This window comes from Fringilla coelebs, assembly GCF_963513975.1.
Source record: "Fringilla coelebs genome assembly, chromosome: 13".
In the NCBI taxonomy this organism is placed as follows: Eukaryota; Metazoa; Chordata; class Aves; order Passeriformes; family Fringillidae; genus Fringilla; species Fringilla coelebs.
The window spans coordinates 9,093,432-9,112,617 of NC_140039.1; the positions used below are offsets into that span (position 1 = coordinate 9,093,432).

Genomic DNA, 19,186 nt, shown 5'->3' on the forward strand with positions numbered 1-19,186 from the left:
CACTTTGAGAGGCAAGAGAAAAAAATTAGTCAGAAAAATGGGAGTATTCTATGAAAAGAGTTCCCTAGGTCATACCAAAATCTAGAGGTGTGTCAAACTTAATGGAAATTATGTGCTGTGTTGCATATTTTACTTAGTTTTCCAAACAAATCTGCATAAGATAATTAAATGGTGAATGTTTCAGTTGATAAAAACTAATTAAGAGGTGAAAGTATAGCTATCTTTTAGTCACTAGGAGAATACAAGTTACAAGACTTCTTAATAAGGAACAAAACACCCACTGGATTTGAACTTATTCCCTTTACAAAGCAAAGCAGATAAGGTTTTGACTATGCAATGTAGCCTTTCTTTTGGTTTTGGGAATTTGCAATTTTCCTTTAATTGCAAGGACGGTTTAGTATTGTTCTTAAGATAGAATTTAAAATACTATTATTTAAAAATAAATAAAAAATAAATAAATGAATAGATGGGATGGTGTCTGTACCTGAATCCAGACTTGTATTTAATTGTGACTTTAGCAAAGTGATACCCCTGTACTCTCTGGGACTTGAGCATTAATCCACAGGTACCAGCAAAATCCTTCAGGTACATGGAACTGATGTCCAGTTACTAAGACTGGACAAGTGTCTACACCAGGGAGTTTTTCCAAAATGTCCAAAACTAGAGAGTTTCAACATAGTCTTTTTTTTTTTCCTTTTTTGCACCAGACCAGCCAGAATATACTAAACTATGCACAGACTAAATTATCACTTAGTCTGAAAGTTGATTTTGTAATTATTTCCAGCATTCTCAGCAATGAAGTCTCAAGAACTATAAAGTATGGTTCAGGAGACCAAAGAAGCTTGGAATTTTATCATTGAACGTCATCTTTTTACAAGAGAAGCCGGGGAAAATGCATTGGTTTACTCTTTTAAACATAATACTGATGTTCTTTTCATTAAAACTCTGTAGCACTTCTGTGCTTGGGAACCAGCTCTTGAAATTGGCAGGGCTGGGGCCTTGACACAAGGTTTTCTTTGAAATTCTGTTCCAGCTGGATCAAGTTTTTAGCATTTGGAAACTCCACACATGGAGGCATATGGCCATTAGAAATGTATCACAGCAAGACTGTCTGCAAGTGAAATCTTTGAAAGTTCTGTGCACTGTGAATTTTCTGTACAGGGCTGAACAAGACTTTCCCCCAGCTGGGTCATTACTTTGCTATTGCTTAGGCAGCAGCAGCCAGGGGAAAGAGTGTCTGTCTCTGCTGGGCCAGGAGAGAGCTCTCCTCCCTCTGTGCCCACCTTGGGGCACTGGAAAATGGGGGGGGCAGCAGCCAAGGGGGTCTGCTGGTGGGTTTAGGAGAGGCTGAGGAATGTACTGCCACAAGGAGAGCAGAATGAGATGGTCCAAAGAGACAAAGGCAACAGAATTCGACTGTGCTAGAGCAAGATATTCCAGATGTGCTTAATGAGAATGCAAGGGGAATAGGGAACATTGGAAAGGGAAGTCAGCAGTGAGGAATTGGTAGGGACCTAGAAAAGACTGATCATGAACATGCTTGACAGCGTGCACACCAAAGCTGTAATGCAGAAGAAGAAAGAATAGTTGGTAGGTGACACAGAAGAGGTGGAGAGTAGTATGAAAAGCTTTGTCAGTGGAGTTTGGGTCACCTCATGTGGTATTAATGAGCTCAGGATATGGAGAGAGGAGTAGAAAAGAAACAGGGGCAGGTCTAGGTCTGTGCTCAGTGAGAGAAGGACCAGGACTAAGCTATGGCTGTGTTTGAAGGCAGAATTTGGTACATTCTATTATTGAATCTGTGCCTGTTTCACTTGAGATGTAACACTGGATTTCTGAGTCTTTGGTGAATGCTTGCAAAGTCCACTACTGATGCATTTAGAAATGGAAACTAGCTGCTTTCCTCACATCTTCCCAACAATGTTCTATTTGCCTCAATATCTATCTTAGACAATTCTACTTGCCAGAAGGAGCTGGGAAATTTTTAGTTGAAAACTTGGTGTTTCGTTTTCCTTTCAGTGTTTAGATTTTTTTTTTTTCTTTTCAGTGAATCTATTGGCAGCTGGCATTCTGCCCTGAGAGAATTAAAAGCCAGTCCAATGGACATTGCTGGGTTTGAGAGTGGAGACAAGGCTCTGTGCCTTGTGATGGAGTGCTGGGCTAGAGGAGGGAAGTCAGTCCCTGCAAACCCTGGAACTGACCTTTGTTTGGAGTAACAGATCTTGAGGATTTTTCTTCTGCTGTTGTGTGACAGTAATCTGGTTGGAAACTGAAAGGAGGACAGTATAGCATGAGTGGTTTGGTTGAAGCAGACCACAAATTGCAAGTTGAATTTGAATTAACTTGGGGGACTAAGCCTTAATGCAGAGGTAAGGGAACAAAGCAAAGACATTTGATTTCACTTGGTGCTTCTAAATGCAAAGAGAACAGAAACACCTTGGCTCATCCCAGGACTGCTGGCAGGACAGAGTGATGCTTCAGGTGTCCTTTTCCCTATTGAGTGAACATGGGAATATTTCCATTTCTCCTTAGCTCATTTGTGTGCACATATGGTGTGGGATTCATCTCCCTTAGTTTCAATCACACGAAGTTAAACATCTAGGGAAGAAAAGAGTGAAGGAAAAGTTCCAAAGGTCTTTCTGTATCTTGTCAGCTATTTTAGAATGGAACATGCAGCACCTTTGGAGTTTCCTGTCTCTACATCTGAAGGATGTTTAGGACACTTCAATGGAGAGATGATTAACTTCGAAACAGATGAGGTTAGGTGAGAAAAATTCTACCAAAGGAGAATTTGCATTAAAAGAATTAGCATGAAAACAGTGATCCCAAATCTTTCTCAAGCAAGACCTGCCAAGCATCCAGCAGTGGTGCTGAGAGCTGTCAGAGCTGAGGGGGAGATGTTTTTGCTCAGCCATGAAAATCCTCACTGCCCTGAACGCAGAAAAGACAGTCTGGCATTATCCAAGCAGGAAGGCATTTGTGACAGCCAGGTAAAGAATATGACCTGTGGCACCCTAAATGTGTGAAAAAATAATAAATCAGATGCTTTAATCTAGGGGTTTCAATACAGGAGAAGGGCAAAAGGATCATACTGACCCTCACAGGTTAGTGTTGACAATATTTAAAGGTGTGTGTGAACAGGTGAGTCTATGGACTCATACACAGGCTGTTTGCCTTGCTTCTGGAAGGTGCTTTACAAAGTAACATTTTTATTGAATTTTTAAATATATGTGGAAGAGAAAAATGCACTGGTTGTGAACTACTCGTTGAAAGTAAAACTTTGTATTCCCATGTTGCAAGTGAAGTGAAAAGGATGAATGAAGGTGCTGCCAGAGAATTACACAACCTTGGGTGGATGTGTGGTTGGTGCAAAATTCTGAAGAATCTTCCTCTTGGCCCTGAGGCAGGCGGGGTGGCTGAAGGAGCTGGCTGTTGCTGTACCCCAGCCAGGCAAATCCCATTTTACATGTCCCTGGAACAGCCCTAAGTTGTGTCTGCAGCTGAACCGATTCCTTGATGTCTGGGACATACGGAATTAAAAGTATGGAATAAAACCCTAGTTAGCACCTCATTCTGCTCAGTGCTAGACATAATAACATGGTAGGAGCAGATTTGATAATCTGCATATTTTATATCTCCATATATTGGGTTTGTGCAGCCTTTGAGCATTGAAGAACTTGGTACAAGACAAATGTGTTATAATCTTCATATGGAGCCTTCCTTCAATGCCCTGGCAATCTCCAGATGCCATAATTAAATATAGTGTCAGCCTAGTTAAGTAGAAATGCATCTAATTACTCCAGGATTGTCTCAGCCACTGTTATGCAACGTGTGAATTTCACATACTTTAATCCACTTGCAGTGTCATTTCTGTTTTGTCCAGCACTGTGCCAAGCTGAACTCTTGTTGCTTCAAAAAACCAGCTAGCACTCTAACAACAATCAACCTGAATATCTGCCAGTTTTCAATGAATGTAAGTGGATAATTGAAGTTATTTGCGATAATTGCATATGCTAAGCTTTTAATTTATTTTTATCCTTTATTTATAATTTCTGCTTTGATTGTGCTTTGCTGCACTAAGTGTGGCTGAGCATTGTCTGGCTGGGTTGCAGTGGAATTTGATAGTAGTCACAGAGCAGGCAGTTTTTGTATGGCATTACTTGCAAGACTGATATCTATCTTAAGCCACAAGCACTAGGAATTTCAATAGCAAGGGAACAGGCACTAAATAATTTTTTGGTGCATCTTAGTCACAGCAACAGCAATTTTAGAGCTAAAACTTCCTAGAGAATACCACACAGCTGAGGAGAACAATCTGGGGTATAAAATACACTGCCAGGACAGCTCTCTCCTGGGTCCAGGAGATTTCTCAGTCATTAAAATACGTGTTTGTGTGTCCCCCACCCCAAGGACTGAATCAGCCCCGCTGCCAGGCTGGTGTCCTTGCCCTGCTGAGAGCCTGGGGCGCTCCTGACAGGAGCAAATATTCCTCCAAGGTCAGCATCAGTGTCTGATGCTCCTCTCTGTGGTACAGCAAACAGGTGCAAAGCTTTCTGTGATAAAACATTGAGATTGGGAGACCTGTTTGCACCCTGGGGCATTCACTGCTCTCTGACATGATACTGGGTCTGGGCATGGGAAATAAAAGCGAGGCTGAGCACAACACCAAAATGTCTCTTGGCTCCTTTACCTTGTCTGCTAAATGAGCTGTGAAAGGAGCAAACCCCAGAACTCTGAGGGAGCTCAGGAGGACCTGCAGCAGCATTAGCACCATGCCAGAATATTACCTAAGCTCACTTCATGCTAATAAATCTTGTTCTCTCTCAAAACAGCCCCGCCTTTTCAGAAGTTTTCAAAGAACCTGCAGCCTTACAGGTTTCCTGGGGAGGAAAACCCCTTTTTCACATCTGAATGAACCCCAAAATGGGGAGGTGACAGGAAGGTACCTGGGTAATGTCCTTAGAGCCCAGTGATCTCCTGCTGATCCCACCTGCACAGTGCAGGCTTCTCACGGGGAAGCCAGCGAGGAAAATTGCTCTGATGATGGAAACCCAACCTCATTTCTCTCCCAGGAATACTTTCAACTGCTGAACTATGTTTAAATAGTTATCTGGCAGCACTTTAGGAAATATTTTTGGCATATTCACAGCTCAGTTATTGTAAATTTTGATTGGAAATTAGACAAGCAAATCAATAGCAAGGCTATTAAAATTGCACTGAATATTTCACCCGAAGAAGGGTAACTACTGGTGGCTGTAAGTCTTTTCTGCACACAGAAAAGTGGTGTTTCAGCACACAGAATGCTGCTGGTTTTTGGTTGGTAATGTACCATAAACCTTGCTACAAAAGAAATAAGGTTTTAAAAACAAGCATAGGTTTTCCTTTCTTGTTATCTGCTGTTTTTCTTAACAGAGTTCATTACATTTGATTAAGATAGAAATCTTGCTTACAATTCCATATATGTAGGAGTCAGAGAGACAGACCTGTTAGAGTTACACAAATGATTATTATTATTATTTCTTCCAAAACACATCTCAAATCAACATCGAAGTTATATTAATGTTTTTAGGAACCTCAAATAGATCTGATGCCATGGGAAATAATGAGAAAGTTTGTTAAGGTTCAAGGCTGTTTTTTGTTGTTGGTTGAATGCATTTGATGCTAGAATATAAGAGCAGCCTACAGGTTTTTCTACACTTCTTTAATGACTGTGATATGCCAGTGCATTTTTTAAAAGAAATGTTATTAAATTGTTATTAATCAATAGAAACTATTTATGTTATGGACTCAGATGATACCAGTACCTAGCTGATGCTAGTTATAATTTAATTTGAGCCATCTTCTCTGGTTTTGTGGTTTGTAGCAGTTTGTTTTTGAGAAGAATAATTTTGAGAAGCATTTCTTGTTTTATGCATTACAGTTGGTTCATCTTAGAAAAATGGAAAGGAAATAATGAAATACTTTTTTTTTTTAAGATTTGATAGCTGAAAAGAGAGAAGGGCATAACTTCTGTGAGCATTCATGGATAAAGATTAGTGACCCTCCACAGTTCAGGAGTTCAGAAACTGTTTCAAATTTGGTTATGCTTATGAATTTATTTAATCTAACTTTAAAATGGGATTCTAATGAAGGAAAATCATTGAGAAGTAATCTGAAACCCTTAAAAAGTACGTGAAGAGAGAAAAGATCTCAGAAGCTAAAATAACTACCTACCCTCTGGATGTTTGTCTGATTTTTTTTCTTGAAATTATTATTTGCAGCTTTTATTTCCACCTCTCCTCTCCATTTCTGTTCCTTTTCCCCTTTACTTTTTGCTGGATTCCTCTTGTACCTCATCCATTTTGTTTCACCTTTTTCTTTGCTCTATCTATAGCAACCTAACTTGAAAGAATTTATCTGGAAATATCAATTCACAGAAATTATAATACCATTTGTCAAGAAAATTACCTTGTTAGGTAACTTGAGAGGTAGCTCAGTGATTTATTTTTTAAGAAAATTACTGTGAGGTAAAAAACATTTCTTTTTCATCCCTCAACTTTTTCTATGTTATTTATAACACCAGTACCACTGAACATACAAAACATTGATCTCGTGTTGTGGTGAACATTTGGAGGTTTTTTGTGATGATGTTATTTGTTCATCTCCTGCTTCATGCCCTGCTTTTATCCACGTTGCATTGTGATATCCTGGGTCAGGCACTTCATCTTTCTCATGTTTATGTGTGTTGGGAAAATTCTAAGGATTAGTTCTTTAACTGGGAGTGCCTCAATTGAGCTGTGCCTTAGAACATTATAATTGCTTTATCTAAAGATTGTGTGCTGCCCTTGACCTGCCTGTTTACGTGCACACAGACACTTTTCCACATTTAGGGCTAAATTCTTCTAAAAACACCCTTGAATGGTGTTAGTGTAGCAATTCTCACTCTGTGCTCATAATTCATTCCATGTAAGTGCAGGCAGATAACTCACAATTCCCTTCAGGATAACCACAGCTTGGGAAGCATTTACTTGCTCCAGCAAGGATTTGACAGCATGGTTACTCCAATGAAAATATATTGGCATTTCTATTAAGAATGTCGTTATAAACTATTAAGCTAAAATTGTTAATCATGCTAATGTTGAGACTCACTGCTAGATAACTGCTCAGTCATTAAAATATTTTAAAAGGGATCTTTTGCCTCCATATAAAAAAGTTGCAGTATTACATGTGGTTTTTCTGTTTTTGCCTGCAGAGTGGTAAGAAATTTCTTCCATTGTGCTTCATCCCTTTGGGGACCTCTTTAAAAAAAAAATCCAACACATCCCCCCCCCCCAAAAAAAAAACCCACAACAAAACCCCATGAAACATTTGCATTCAATTTCTTCATTCTGATATAATTTGTGTATATCCACTAATATGTCATTTTGTGGGGTTGGACTTATTATTGGCTTTCCTTTTCTGTAACTCTTCCAGATTTCTCATGGTTTCCTTCATAATGGTGTTGAGAGACTTAAAGCAAACTGTGGTTAAGGACTGACACATTGAAAGTGCAGCACATGCTCGTATTTTTTTTCATTTCATGTACCAAAAGTTTAATTTTTTTATTTCATTTTGTGAGGGCAAAGCACAAATTTTGCTTACGTATTTGCTTCTACAGCTTCAAGGAAAAATTCCTGTCAGTAGACACTTTACTTCTTTGTCATTGAGTTTCTTGTAGAGAATGTTGCTGAAATGTACATTAAAAAAAACAAAGGCAACAACTGAAATCTTAATGAATAATTCAATAAAATAACATGCAGTACTTTTCATTTCTGAGCTGCCCTTGTTTCCAGATGTTTCTACTATTGCCCATCTTATGCTTCTCTAGTTATTTCTTATATGTGGGGATAAATCTTAGTTTAAATTTATTTCACTGAGGCAAAAAATGTAATTGAAACACATTGGGATCAATACAAACTATATAAGAAGCCATGAATTATTTTTCTAGCCCGCTAGGTACTGATATCTAATATCACTGGTATCTCATGAAATACTATAATGATTTTTCTTTTGATGATTAAGTAAGTATTTCAGCACAAAAAGAAAAACATGGTTTCCTTTTCCATGTATTCTTTTCTGTATGAAGAATTTTTTTGATCCTTTCACTTTTTTACTGTCAAGCTCATCAGTCATGAACCTTTGTATCAGGTGAGCACAGAGTAGTAATACACCTATGCCTTTCTAATAAAGGAAAATAAAGGTAATGCATTGAATTAGAGCAGTTATTTTACATAAAAGGCTTTTTTCATGTTTGAAAAATGAGGGCTGCATTTGTAAAATCCTTTCAGAAGGTCACTAGCATGCTGATTAAAGATGGGCTTCAGAGAATGTTCAAATGCGTACGGATTTATTTCAGTTGCTATGAGGCTTCCCCTTCAGAGGAGAAAATTTGTGTTATTTCCCTTTTTAGATTCTAAAGACAAAAATGTGTGGCTCAAATGAAGGTTCTTTAGTGTTTCACATTGCAAGGTCTGATTTTGGTACTATTCAGACAGTCCAGGAGTAGTGGGAACAACGACACAGAGGTTCACAGTTCCATTTGAAACGTTTTCCCCTGGATCCCCCTCCTGCAGCAGGTTGGGATGCATTGCTAGTTTTGGGTTCTTTCACACCTGTATGTAGGAAGGTGAGCTCAGACATTTTGCCAGTTCAGTTCTGGCTTGATTTGGCCAGTGTTGGACCCAGCTCAGTTCCAGTTTGGGTTAAATGGGTTTGCTGTGACCAGCTGGATTGTCATGGGACAGCATGTTTAAAGCTGAAACCAGCCAAATGTCAGGGAGCTACTCCCAGCACAGGGCTCTGGGAAGGTGACCTCTGCTTTTCAGTATCAGCTGAGGCATCAAGAGTGTTTCCAGCTTTTAATTGTATGTGTGAGATTGTAATTCTGCACAAAAGAAAAGTCTGGAGAGCCTCCCCACGGGGTGTGTAGGGAGGGGGCAGGAGCCCAGCAGAGACCCCGGGGATTTTGGGGCTGGCACTGGTCATGGGTGGGTGGGAGATGGGATGGGGCAGGGGGAGATGGGATGGGGCAGGAGGAGATGGGATGGAGCAGGAGGAGATGGGATGGGAATGGGATGGGGATGGGGCAGGGGGGAGATGGGATGAGGATAGGGGGAGATGGGATGGAGCAGGGGGAGATGGGATGAGGCAGGAAGAGATGGGATGGAGATGGGATGGAGCAGGGGGGAGATGGGATGGGGCAGGGGAAGATTCGATGGGGATGGGGATTCGATGGGATGGGATGGATCAGGGGGGAGATGGGATGGGATGGAGCAGGGGGAAGATGCAGAGCAAGGCTGGGACTCGCTGCTGCTCTGCAGACCTGACAAGCACAAACCCTCCCTGCAGCCACCAGGGCTCTGCTCAAACTGTCAGCGTTCTGCTCAACCATTTGTTCTGCATTAGCAACCAGAAATGTTTTTCTTGGTTCAGTTTCCATTATAGCTCAAACTGTATAGCAATCAATATGAATTCTGATTTCATTTTGATTTATATCCAAAGACTTGATAAATGTGCAAACTGTTATGAAAAGGGGGAAAAATGTGTGCATGGCTGCCCACTCTGTGTATTGTTAATGAGAGTCTGGACTTTGCTTTGTGATGTAAAATATGTGAAAATATCCATGCGTACCAGTGTCTGATAGAGCAAAGAAAATAAAAGACACAGAGTATTCTTTGTTTCATTTTGGCTTGTTGAATGTTCAGGTAGATTAAATGAAAACTAGAAGGAGTTTCCTCCATGGTTAAAATACTCTGAAGGATAAAAAATGCTGAGTAAAACCTTAGAAAGGGTATAATGTCAATCCCCAATAGAATCTCTGCAGCAAACCCCTTTATGAATTCAATGGTACAGGTAGCTGTGTTTTGGTGCAACTGTGTTTTTTTCCTGTCAGATGACAATGGTGAGGAAAAATTACTACTACGAGGAGTTCTGGATATTGTTAAGAGGGCAAAAATACGACTGAATTGCTGCCATTCAGTAAATGTTACTTCTGTAATTGCAGAAAAATCTTGTGATAATGTACCACGTTAGGGTAGTATTTCAGCCTGATCGGTAAACAAACCCAGTCTATGTTTTTCTTATCATTTATAGTTGATGTGTAATTTAGAAATTTTTTTTGGTCAGTTTCTTGAAATCAAGTGCATTATTGGGGAATTCCTCCTCTTTACTGTTAAGGAAGATTTGAAAAGGGCTCCTATGCGCAAAATAAAGTCCATGTGAAATCAACTTTATTTTTGTTCTCTCAAAAATAATTTTAGAATGGGAGCTACAGAAAGCTGAGCACTGGTGAAAAAAGAGACTTTTATTTCTTTATTATTAATAGTTGAGCTGTTTTTAGAGTTTTGTACCACCAACTGTGGATACTGAGGGTTTAAAAAACTTGCTCCTTTATTTTTTTTTAAATCCAAATCATTTATCTCTATTCAGTGAAGTATGAGAGCAGATAAATTGCACAAAATGCTTAAGCAAGCTTTATTTTATATCGAGTTGTAAAGTTGTTTTCCATTATTTAAAAAACACACTTTTTTTTTTTCCAGCGTCTTGTTGAAGCTGCAGAAGATGCCTACCTGAAACATGAATTTGATGCTGACTTACAGGTAGGAAATAATTCTTTTCTTGAATGTTTATCATCAGAGTATAACTAATGGTTTGTACAACAGCTTGCTGGATATAGCTGTTGTAGAAAGCCAAGCGTGTGAGTAATAGAAGGATGCTGATTACAGGAAATGAAATTAATGAATTCTGGCTCAGTATTTTGACAGGTTATGTACTTAGTGCCTGTGTGTTGGGGCACCAAGCAGGTGGCTTTCACTCTGTCAGAGATTTCATTGAAATTCCCCCGCATATCTGCGGAGATCACATTTTACACCCAGCAATTATCTCGTGTTGCGTCGCTGCAGCGTGCTGCTCTGCAGAGAGCCGGGGGTGCAGATGGGCTGGGACCCACGGGGATGGGATCAGCTTGACCTTGGTTTGTGCCAGAGGTTTGTGCTGGGATCTGCCTCTGGAGCAGATGCTGGATTTTCCCTTTCCTAGGAGCCCTTAGAGCGCACCACTGGTGTGCGTTCCCTATGGGAACGACAGGGGAGGGAGCAGCACCGTGGCAGCTCACAGCCAAAAATGTTTAAAACAAAAGCTCACAGCTTAAAATGTTTAAAAGAAAATCCTTGTCCTGAATAAGACACATAATTAAAAAAAAAAAAAAGGTTGATTTTAGCAACCGAGTAATTTAATCTGACATTAAAAGTTTAACAGAAAGTCTTAATGCTTAGGTGAGTAAATGCCTCCTTACCTTTAATTGAATTCTTAGATCCATGGTTTCTTGAATGACACATTAGGTGGAGTTTTGTCTGCTTTGCCTCTACCTAGTTTTAATTTTAAAGCCTTCTGTGAATATTTACCAAAAGTCTATTTAAATTTTGGGCTTAAAGAATGAAAGGAAACAGAGACTTTTTCCATAGACATTTCCCCATTTGTGTATCTAAGAAACAAACAGATCTTTTAAGTTTTGTTTTCAGATTTTGCCATGGTTATTTCCAGTAATCACAAACCACTTTATTTTAATGGAAATGTGATGCAAATTACTGATTTCTGTGCAGAAAGGAATCAAAAATAGAGTGAACTTATCAGAACCAAGCATAAAAAAATTGAGTTTAGAAGGCTGTGATACTGAGATCTGTCAGCCCAGGCTGGAGTAAGGATAAAATGAGCCCACTGGAAATGATCATTCACATTATTGTTGTATATTCGAGGAGTGCTGAGTTCTCTATTCAAATGCTTTAGAGTTCCATTATACTCCAGCCTTGCAGAGGTGTGCTGCGTTTCATTTTCCTGAACTTTAAGCCATGGAGAAATAGGAACCATTGTCTGAATAAATCAGAAACACACTTTATGGAAGATGTTTTAGAGGGCTGCAGTAAATGCTTCTTCACTGCAGGACAGTTCTCAGTTTGACAAAGTCCTTGGTTTGCCGGGGCTCTGGCGATATTAACACTTTCAGGAGGGCAGTTAAAAGCCGTTTGTGTCAGCAGCATTAACAGGACAATCAAATCTTTGTGTGCAGCTCTGTTGTTTATTACTGTCACGCTCCATTAAAGCTAATCAATTGTTAATCTTGGTTTCAGCGACCCCTTTGCAACCCTTCCTGGGTGATTGTTGTTCTTTATCAAAAATCTCATAATACCATCTGCTCAATAGAAAGTAATGGCCAGGATGATTTGATAGTGTACATTCAAGTGGAAGGGGACAGAAGGCTTGTATAATGTACAGTGTATACAATTCTGCTATCAAAGAGGAATGTCTTGGCATTTGTATTGCTTTGGCCGACGTGTGGAAGACAGGATTAAATGCTTTGAATTAGTGATATGTGATACAGCACCAGCCTGTGCTCTTTGTGCTCAGACACTCTGGAAATTCAGAAAGCGCATAAAGAAAGTGGTTTCCTTGCTTTGGAGAACGATAATAAAGAGGGTAACATCTTCTGCTAGGAAATGTTCTACTAAACAAAAAATATCAAGTAATTTATAATTATTGTTAACTGACATTTGACCTCCTGATCTTTTACTAGCTCTGTGCTTGTGAGTGTAAGATGTGAACTGCCTTGTTATGGTTCACAGAAACACTGTGGTGGATTTGGTCTTCTGTGTCTTGAGGACAGCATAGGTATTATTGTTTTAGTACATAAAAATGATAGAAGGGAGAAATAAAATATTATTAATATTTTTATTGACTGTAGAAGAGCACCAACTTAAAGAAAATAATAACTGTAAGAGTTCACCTTTTAGACTGCTGGTATTCTCTTCAGCATGCTGAAACTCTATTACTTGGTTGGACTAAACCTGATCCCTTCTGGGCATTTTTCTTAGTAACATTATTAGTTTTGTCCTTAGTTATTCCATAAGCATTCTAATCAATAAACTGTAATTCTGTGTAATGGTCTAAGCATTCAACTATCTATCCCTGGATTGAATCTATTGGCACCACTGACCTTGTAGTTATAAACATAAATAAAATTCCCAGAGAATTGAAAGGAATAAATCAAAATGGGTGATGTGATGTTTAACTCATCAGCATTATACACTGCATGTTTGAGTAATGGCCAAACTATGAATCAGTGAGAGCAGACCTTAAAGATTTACCTTGCAATATTTGGGGTTTGGGAGATTCTTTTTTTTTTTTTTTTCTCTTAGGGATGTGAAGTTATAAGGAAATAACCTTTTAAATGCTACTTATATTTGAGTCTCAGTCCAGGGTTTTCTTACCCTGTGGGTATGGGTGCAAGTCATTCTGTGTTATTAAATATTATTTTCAAGTTTATAAGTGGAATTTCTTTAGTCATGCCTAATGCATTGGGGATGTAAAATAAGTTACCATTTATATTACTGCAGCAAGTTGCCCTGTCACAATATATCCAACGGTGTAAAGATTTGCTTCCTTTATATGGGAATGTCTCTGTGCTCACCTTTGTTTGAAATGAAGCCATTCCCCTGATTTTGTCACTTTAACATAATGGAAAAACCCCCAGCATAGAGGTCAACTGCTGTTCCCAGGTACCCAGCAGGAGGACAGAGTATTTGCTGTTGCAGGTTTTGTGGTTCTACAATCATCCTTTAGTGTCCTTGGCTTAGCCTTTTGCCAGAGAAAAAATTATGGAGAAAGATAATAAAGAGAGTATCATCTTATGCTAGGAGATGATCTATTAAAAAAAATCAAATTATTTATAATTATTGGTAACTGAAATTTGGCCTCTTGATCTTTCACACCCTCTGTGTTTGGAGGTGTTTCCTAAGCTGTGAACTGCCTTTTTGTGGTTCACAGAAACACTGGGGGATTGGTGTTCAGTCCCCTGGAAGAGGCTCTGAAGTGGAAAGCCCTTCCCTGGAGCTGCCATATACCCAAGAATTTGTTCCATCTGCAGCTGATACAACCACATTGGTGGGAGGAGAGAGCCTCTAAACCTCCTTCATCAAACCTCTGCAGAACTGGGCTTTGGAGGGGTAAGAATGCACCAAGGGGACAGGCAGCTGCCGCGGGTGATGGGGCACCCTGAGCCTGCCACCGCAGGCTGGGGTGGCTGCTGAGCCCTGGCTCACTGTGTCACCTGTGTCACCTGAGCCATGTCACCTGTGTCACCTGAGCTGTGTCACCTGTGTCCCCTGAACCGAGCTGTGTGCACACAAACTGTGCTGTCAGCACTGCACAGAGCCAGGGCAGGATCCCCTGGCAGGGCTGGGCTCTTTCTGGGCTCCCATGATCTCAGCAGTGCTGGGCTTTACTCAATGTAGCAGTAAAAATAACCTGTGCTTTGTTTTTTACAAACAAACAAAACCCCCCATTCATTTTAGAAGAAAGAGTTAAATTTTAGTTCCTACCCAGTTTTTGTACTTCCAACCCCAGTGACAGGAGGAAGTAACATAAAATTTTGTCGTGACTACTTGTTCATTTGCTGACTGATTTCACTACAAATACACATCTGCAGGGTAGTTCTTTTATTTTCTCTGTGTTAATTAAGTTCATTAGTTCATTTGCTTTACATTCCTGCCGAGATTTCTCTGCATGTGTGTGATGTGGTGATAAAAAAGCAAGGTTATTTCTTTCTGCTAGAATCAGAGCTGGCGCACAGTTGATGCACCAGAATTACCAGATTTTGTGTTTCTGATTCTTGTAGTTTTACTTCCTGCACAAGATAGGAGAGATTCAAGTGCCAATGTGTTAAGGTGGTTGACCTTATTTCAGTTTTATGCCTGAAGACTAGAAGAGGATTAATCAAATAGTTTTTAGGAAAAGATTAGTTTCGTTTAAGAATACTCTTAAAGTTAATTTAGTGGGATAAAAAAGGAATACCGGTGTGAGGCTGGTTTTCATTATTCGTTTTTCTAAGATCTGTAACATATGGCTGAGCATTAAGGAAAAGGTTTGCAAAACTATACCAGAGTTAGGTACCTGTCTGCCAGATTTTGCTGTCTGTTAACTCCAAATTGCATTTCATGTCCTTGAAAAATCACATCCTTACTCTCAGACTATGTGTGTTGGCTACATTAAAAAATCTTGTGAAATCAGCAGACGGAGAGTTAAGGGGTTTCCAGTGGTTTACACATGTGAACAATGCACTTTTTTATACCAAAAAAAAAAAAGACTTCAGATGTTTAGGAGAAAGCACAATAATAAAGGAGGGCTGAAGAACACAATTAGCCCAGTTTGTGGACTAATTCTGAGTCTAATCCTCCAACTGTTAACATTACTCAATAGTTTCATGTTTAAGGGGAGCTGCCTGACTTTTTCTAATTTTGCAATTTAGCTGTTAAATACAGAGCCTAAATAAAATAATATATGTAGATATAAAATCATAACCTAAATTGATGCTACTTTACAAAAATCTGATCTAAATGTTTATTTAGTATAATGATGCCAGGCAAAAATTTATAAAGATGGATTATTATATGTTTAAGGATTTAATCAACATTTAAACAATTAGATGATAATGACATTGATATCAGGTACTGGAAAATACAAGGACAAAAAATAATTGAGAACAGCTATTCCACATAAATCTTATGATACTCCTGTTATACACACACATTTCTTTTATGTTAGTACTTCAGACAAGTCTGTTTGTGTATTTATTATCTCTCTAATATTGCATGAGGCACATGATAACTAGATTTACAGTCTCTTAATATTTTTCTGGCTGTTAGAATAATGTCCAGTAGCCTGAAGTCAGCTCTTGAAGGGCCCTGGACATCCACAATAGGAAAGGGAACCCTGTTGGACTTCATGCACTTGTAACCAGCAATTGAAGAGATTTTTTGAAAAGCACATTTAAAATAGCAGTGCAACATCTGAAGTTTGACATATTTCATGGATTATTTATCCAAGCTGTGTATTTTGTACATCAGAATTCAGTCTGTCTAAACTGCAAGCCTGGAAACAGCCTAAATAAATTGTTCAGGCTCAGGTGCTCTCAGCCCTGTTTGGGTGGGATGCGGGCGCCGCAGCTGGAGCTCCCAATGAGGCAAGAGGAAGAAGAGATCCCTGGGAGCTCTCACAAATCTCAGCTCTAAACTTCTGCACAGCTCCTGCAGAAGTAGCTGCAGAGCACTGCAGTTTATTCATCTGTAAAATCTGGAGCTCTCTCCCCAGGTGCCTCAGCCAGGATCTGCTCTCAAGATGATCTGCTCTCATCTCCACCTCACTCTGACACTCAGGCTCTCTCTGGTTTTGTCCATCCAGCTGGAGGTGGAGTTTGGATACAGCTAGGATGCAAAATGCTGCCAGGACCTGCAGAGGTGTTGTTCTTATTCTGAATAGTTTGAATTTTTCCATACTGATCAAAAGATAAGTGAGAACAAGGAAAGACAGTAAGCATAGAATTGAGAATGCCTTTAAAAACTGACTGCATCACCAAAGGCCCAAGCTCTTAAGAATTGTAGTGCAGTTTAAAAGCTAAAAGGAAGGAGAAAGTGCACAGAAATGTGAGTGCCTAGTGAGCTAATGAACTACAAGGCTCAGCAAGCCACATTTAAATCATAAAAGCATCTCTTAGAGTTTTTATTTGGAGTTAGTTTTTCCTTTGGTATTTTTTTCTTTCATAAAATACTTGAATTTTTTTTTTCTGAAAGAGATAAAAGGTTCCTCTTTGCAGTTCTCAGTTTTGTATTATTCTTATTGATTTTTGTGAGCTCAAATTAAGGACTTCCCAACTGCTCTAATACTGCAACAAATTGATTTTGAGACTTTCTGCCCTTTCAGTGGAGAGCATTTTAGCTTGTCTACTCTTTCCTATTTATTTGTTGACGTTGCCAAGAGGAAAACTGAAATGGCTGTGAAAGTATTGAGAAAAAAACTTTAAAAAAATTTAAAAATGCAGCAGAATTCATGCACAAAGTAATCTTCAGAGGAAGACTTCCACTTGGCCTTCACTCTGCATGCATGGCAGGGATTAAGCATCAGAAAGGGAGTACAGAGAAAGAGGGGCCATGCACCTTTTTGGTAATTTTACTTTCAGAGCTTTTATGTTTTCTGACTCTGTGGCAAGGGAAGAGTAAAAGAGAAACAAGGTGCTGTGAAGCCAGGCTAGCAATATTTTAGCTCATCTCCTAATGAGAAATGACTGCATTATTTTTTTTTGCACTTGGAAGTTTTGTCGTTTGGGGGCTTTTGAGCACTGAAGGAATATTTTGGATATTTAAAGACAATAATGATCAGTGGTTAATTTCTATTACTTTCCTTCCTTCCACATATTTATCTTGCTAAGAACTGTGTTCTCTTACTACAAACAAATCAAATGCCAATAACTAGAGTGATTTTATTTTTGTTTGTTGACAAGGACTTTGTGACTTTGAGCACGGAAGAGCAGAGTTCAACTCTCTGTCTCAGAAGCAGAGATGCAGGAGAGACGATTTTTGAGCAATTTAGTAATTTTGGTGTGGTTGTGCAGTATCCAAAGGGCCCATCCAAAAAGAGCAGTAATTCTCTGCCTGTCTGCTTCAATAGCTGTCCTGTCCACACGGGGCTTGACAGCAGAGGAACCGGCAGCTCTGGGCTGACTTTGTTACTGCAAATAATGTTCTCTGCTTCTCAGGAAGTCTGGCACAGGTTTCTGGAGGCTGGTTCTTCTCACTTCACCTACAGGGCTTGTCCTCTTGGTACCCTGAAGCCAAAAGAAGTTTTCAGACATTTCTGGGTTTACTTTTGCCAGCCTCTCCCAGAACAGCAGTCTCTCACTGAAGTGTGTGAGGTGTGTGCTGAAGAACACTCCATAAATTCAGTTCTACCCATCAAATATGGACTCAGTGCTTTTGCCTCGTGATACCTGCTGTAAATAATTAGAGAAATCTGAAACCTGGAGTTGCCAAAGGACTGTATGACTGGGCTGATAATGCTGTTTTCCTGAGATCTTACCTTTTATATTTATGTGGTCCTTTGTTATGTTTGATTGCTACCAGCAATGAGAAGGAAATAACTTTATCATCCCATGAGTGTTTTCAAAATTTCAAGTTCTCTGATTAAACATTGAGACACCCCAAAGGTTTCCCTGAGTAAGAGACACTTCTGCTTTGGAGCAGCTCATAACCACATAGGTGGGGCTCTCAGGATATGAGCAACCTGTTCCAGTTGCTTCTCTAGTGAATATGAAATTATTTGTATTATGTGAAACAATTCAGCAGAAGAGTTAGTGAGGCACTCAGCTCAGAAAAGCCTGATGGATGGGGCAGTTGTTTTGGAACTCAGAGGCTCTAGTCTGAGTGTCTCTCCTACTTGATTCAGAGGACAGCTTTGAACAGCAGCACAGATCTTTCCTCTCTGGCACAATTCTGCAAAAGAGAAGTTTGTTTTCCAAAACTAAGAAGATTAGCAGATCACATCTCACAGCACCAACAAGATGGAACAGAAAGTGTTTCTGTTTTTCCTTTCCCATCCTCAAGTCATTAAGTATCTCCAGGTTGGGTTATTAGTGATGTGTTTAAAAGAACTAAAAGCTTAGATTCTTGCATATTCACACAAACTCGTGGGTTTTATAAGTGAAGCTGAAATTCTATTTAGAATAGTGATAAAACAATTTGTTGTTTGCAACACAGAATGCTTTCATTTATTGTTTTTGCAAGGCAATTCTTTAACTTATTCCAATAGAAGAGAAGGAGGAATGAATGAGTATTGTTCAGATAAGGGGATAATGATGTGCCAGAAGAAACCAGTCACATGAAAACAGAGAAGTTCATTTTCAAGCAGGTAATAGGGAGAAAAAGAAAAAGGAGAGAGACAGTATGAAATGAACATTTAGCAGAAAATCAATAAAAGCACTTAATCCTTAAAATTAGAGTGAAATTTCTCATATCAAACTGGGAGTGAGGGTAAACTTGCAAGAACTTTACCTGAGACTCCAAAACAATTTACTCTCAAAATGCCCAGGATTCCTTCCAAGACTGCCCAAACCAGAATAGATTCTGCCAATGTTTTTTCCTCCCCACCCAGTCAGAGCAGTGTGCACCATGCTGTGCCACAGCTGGAGCAGCTGGAGGCTCTGCTGCATTTCAGACAGACTGGCCTTTGGGAAGAGGTGATCCCACCCCAGGGGCAGGGATGTACCTGTAGGCAAAACAGATTAAACAAGGCAAACTTTGTTTTGGGAAAGGAAGGATATGGAGGATGCAGAAGAAAGCAGAAACAG

The 19,186-nt window shown here is 39.5% G+C and overlaps 1 protein-coding gene across 1 annotated transcript in view; it reads left to right on the plus strand.

Moving 5' to 3' along the window:
* Positions 1-19,186, plus strand: part of CACNA2D3 (calcium voltage-gated channel auxiliary subunit alpha2delta 3) — a gene marked incomplete at both ends in the record, with an annotated part of 376,309 nt that overhangs the window by 106,311 nt on the left and 250,812 nt on the right. The window contains one exon of the mRNA XM_084214355.1: positions 10,557-10,616. Coding sequence (XP_084070481.1) covers positions 10,557-10,616 — 60 coding nt within the window. The remainder of the gene's footprint in view (positions 1-10,556; positions 10,617-19,186) is intronic.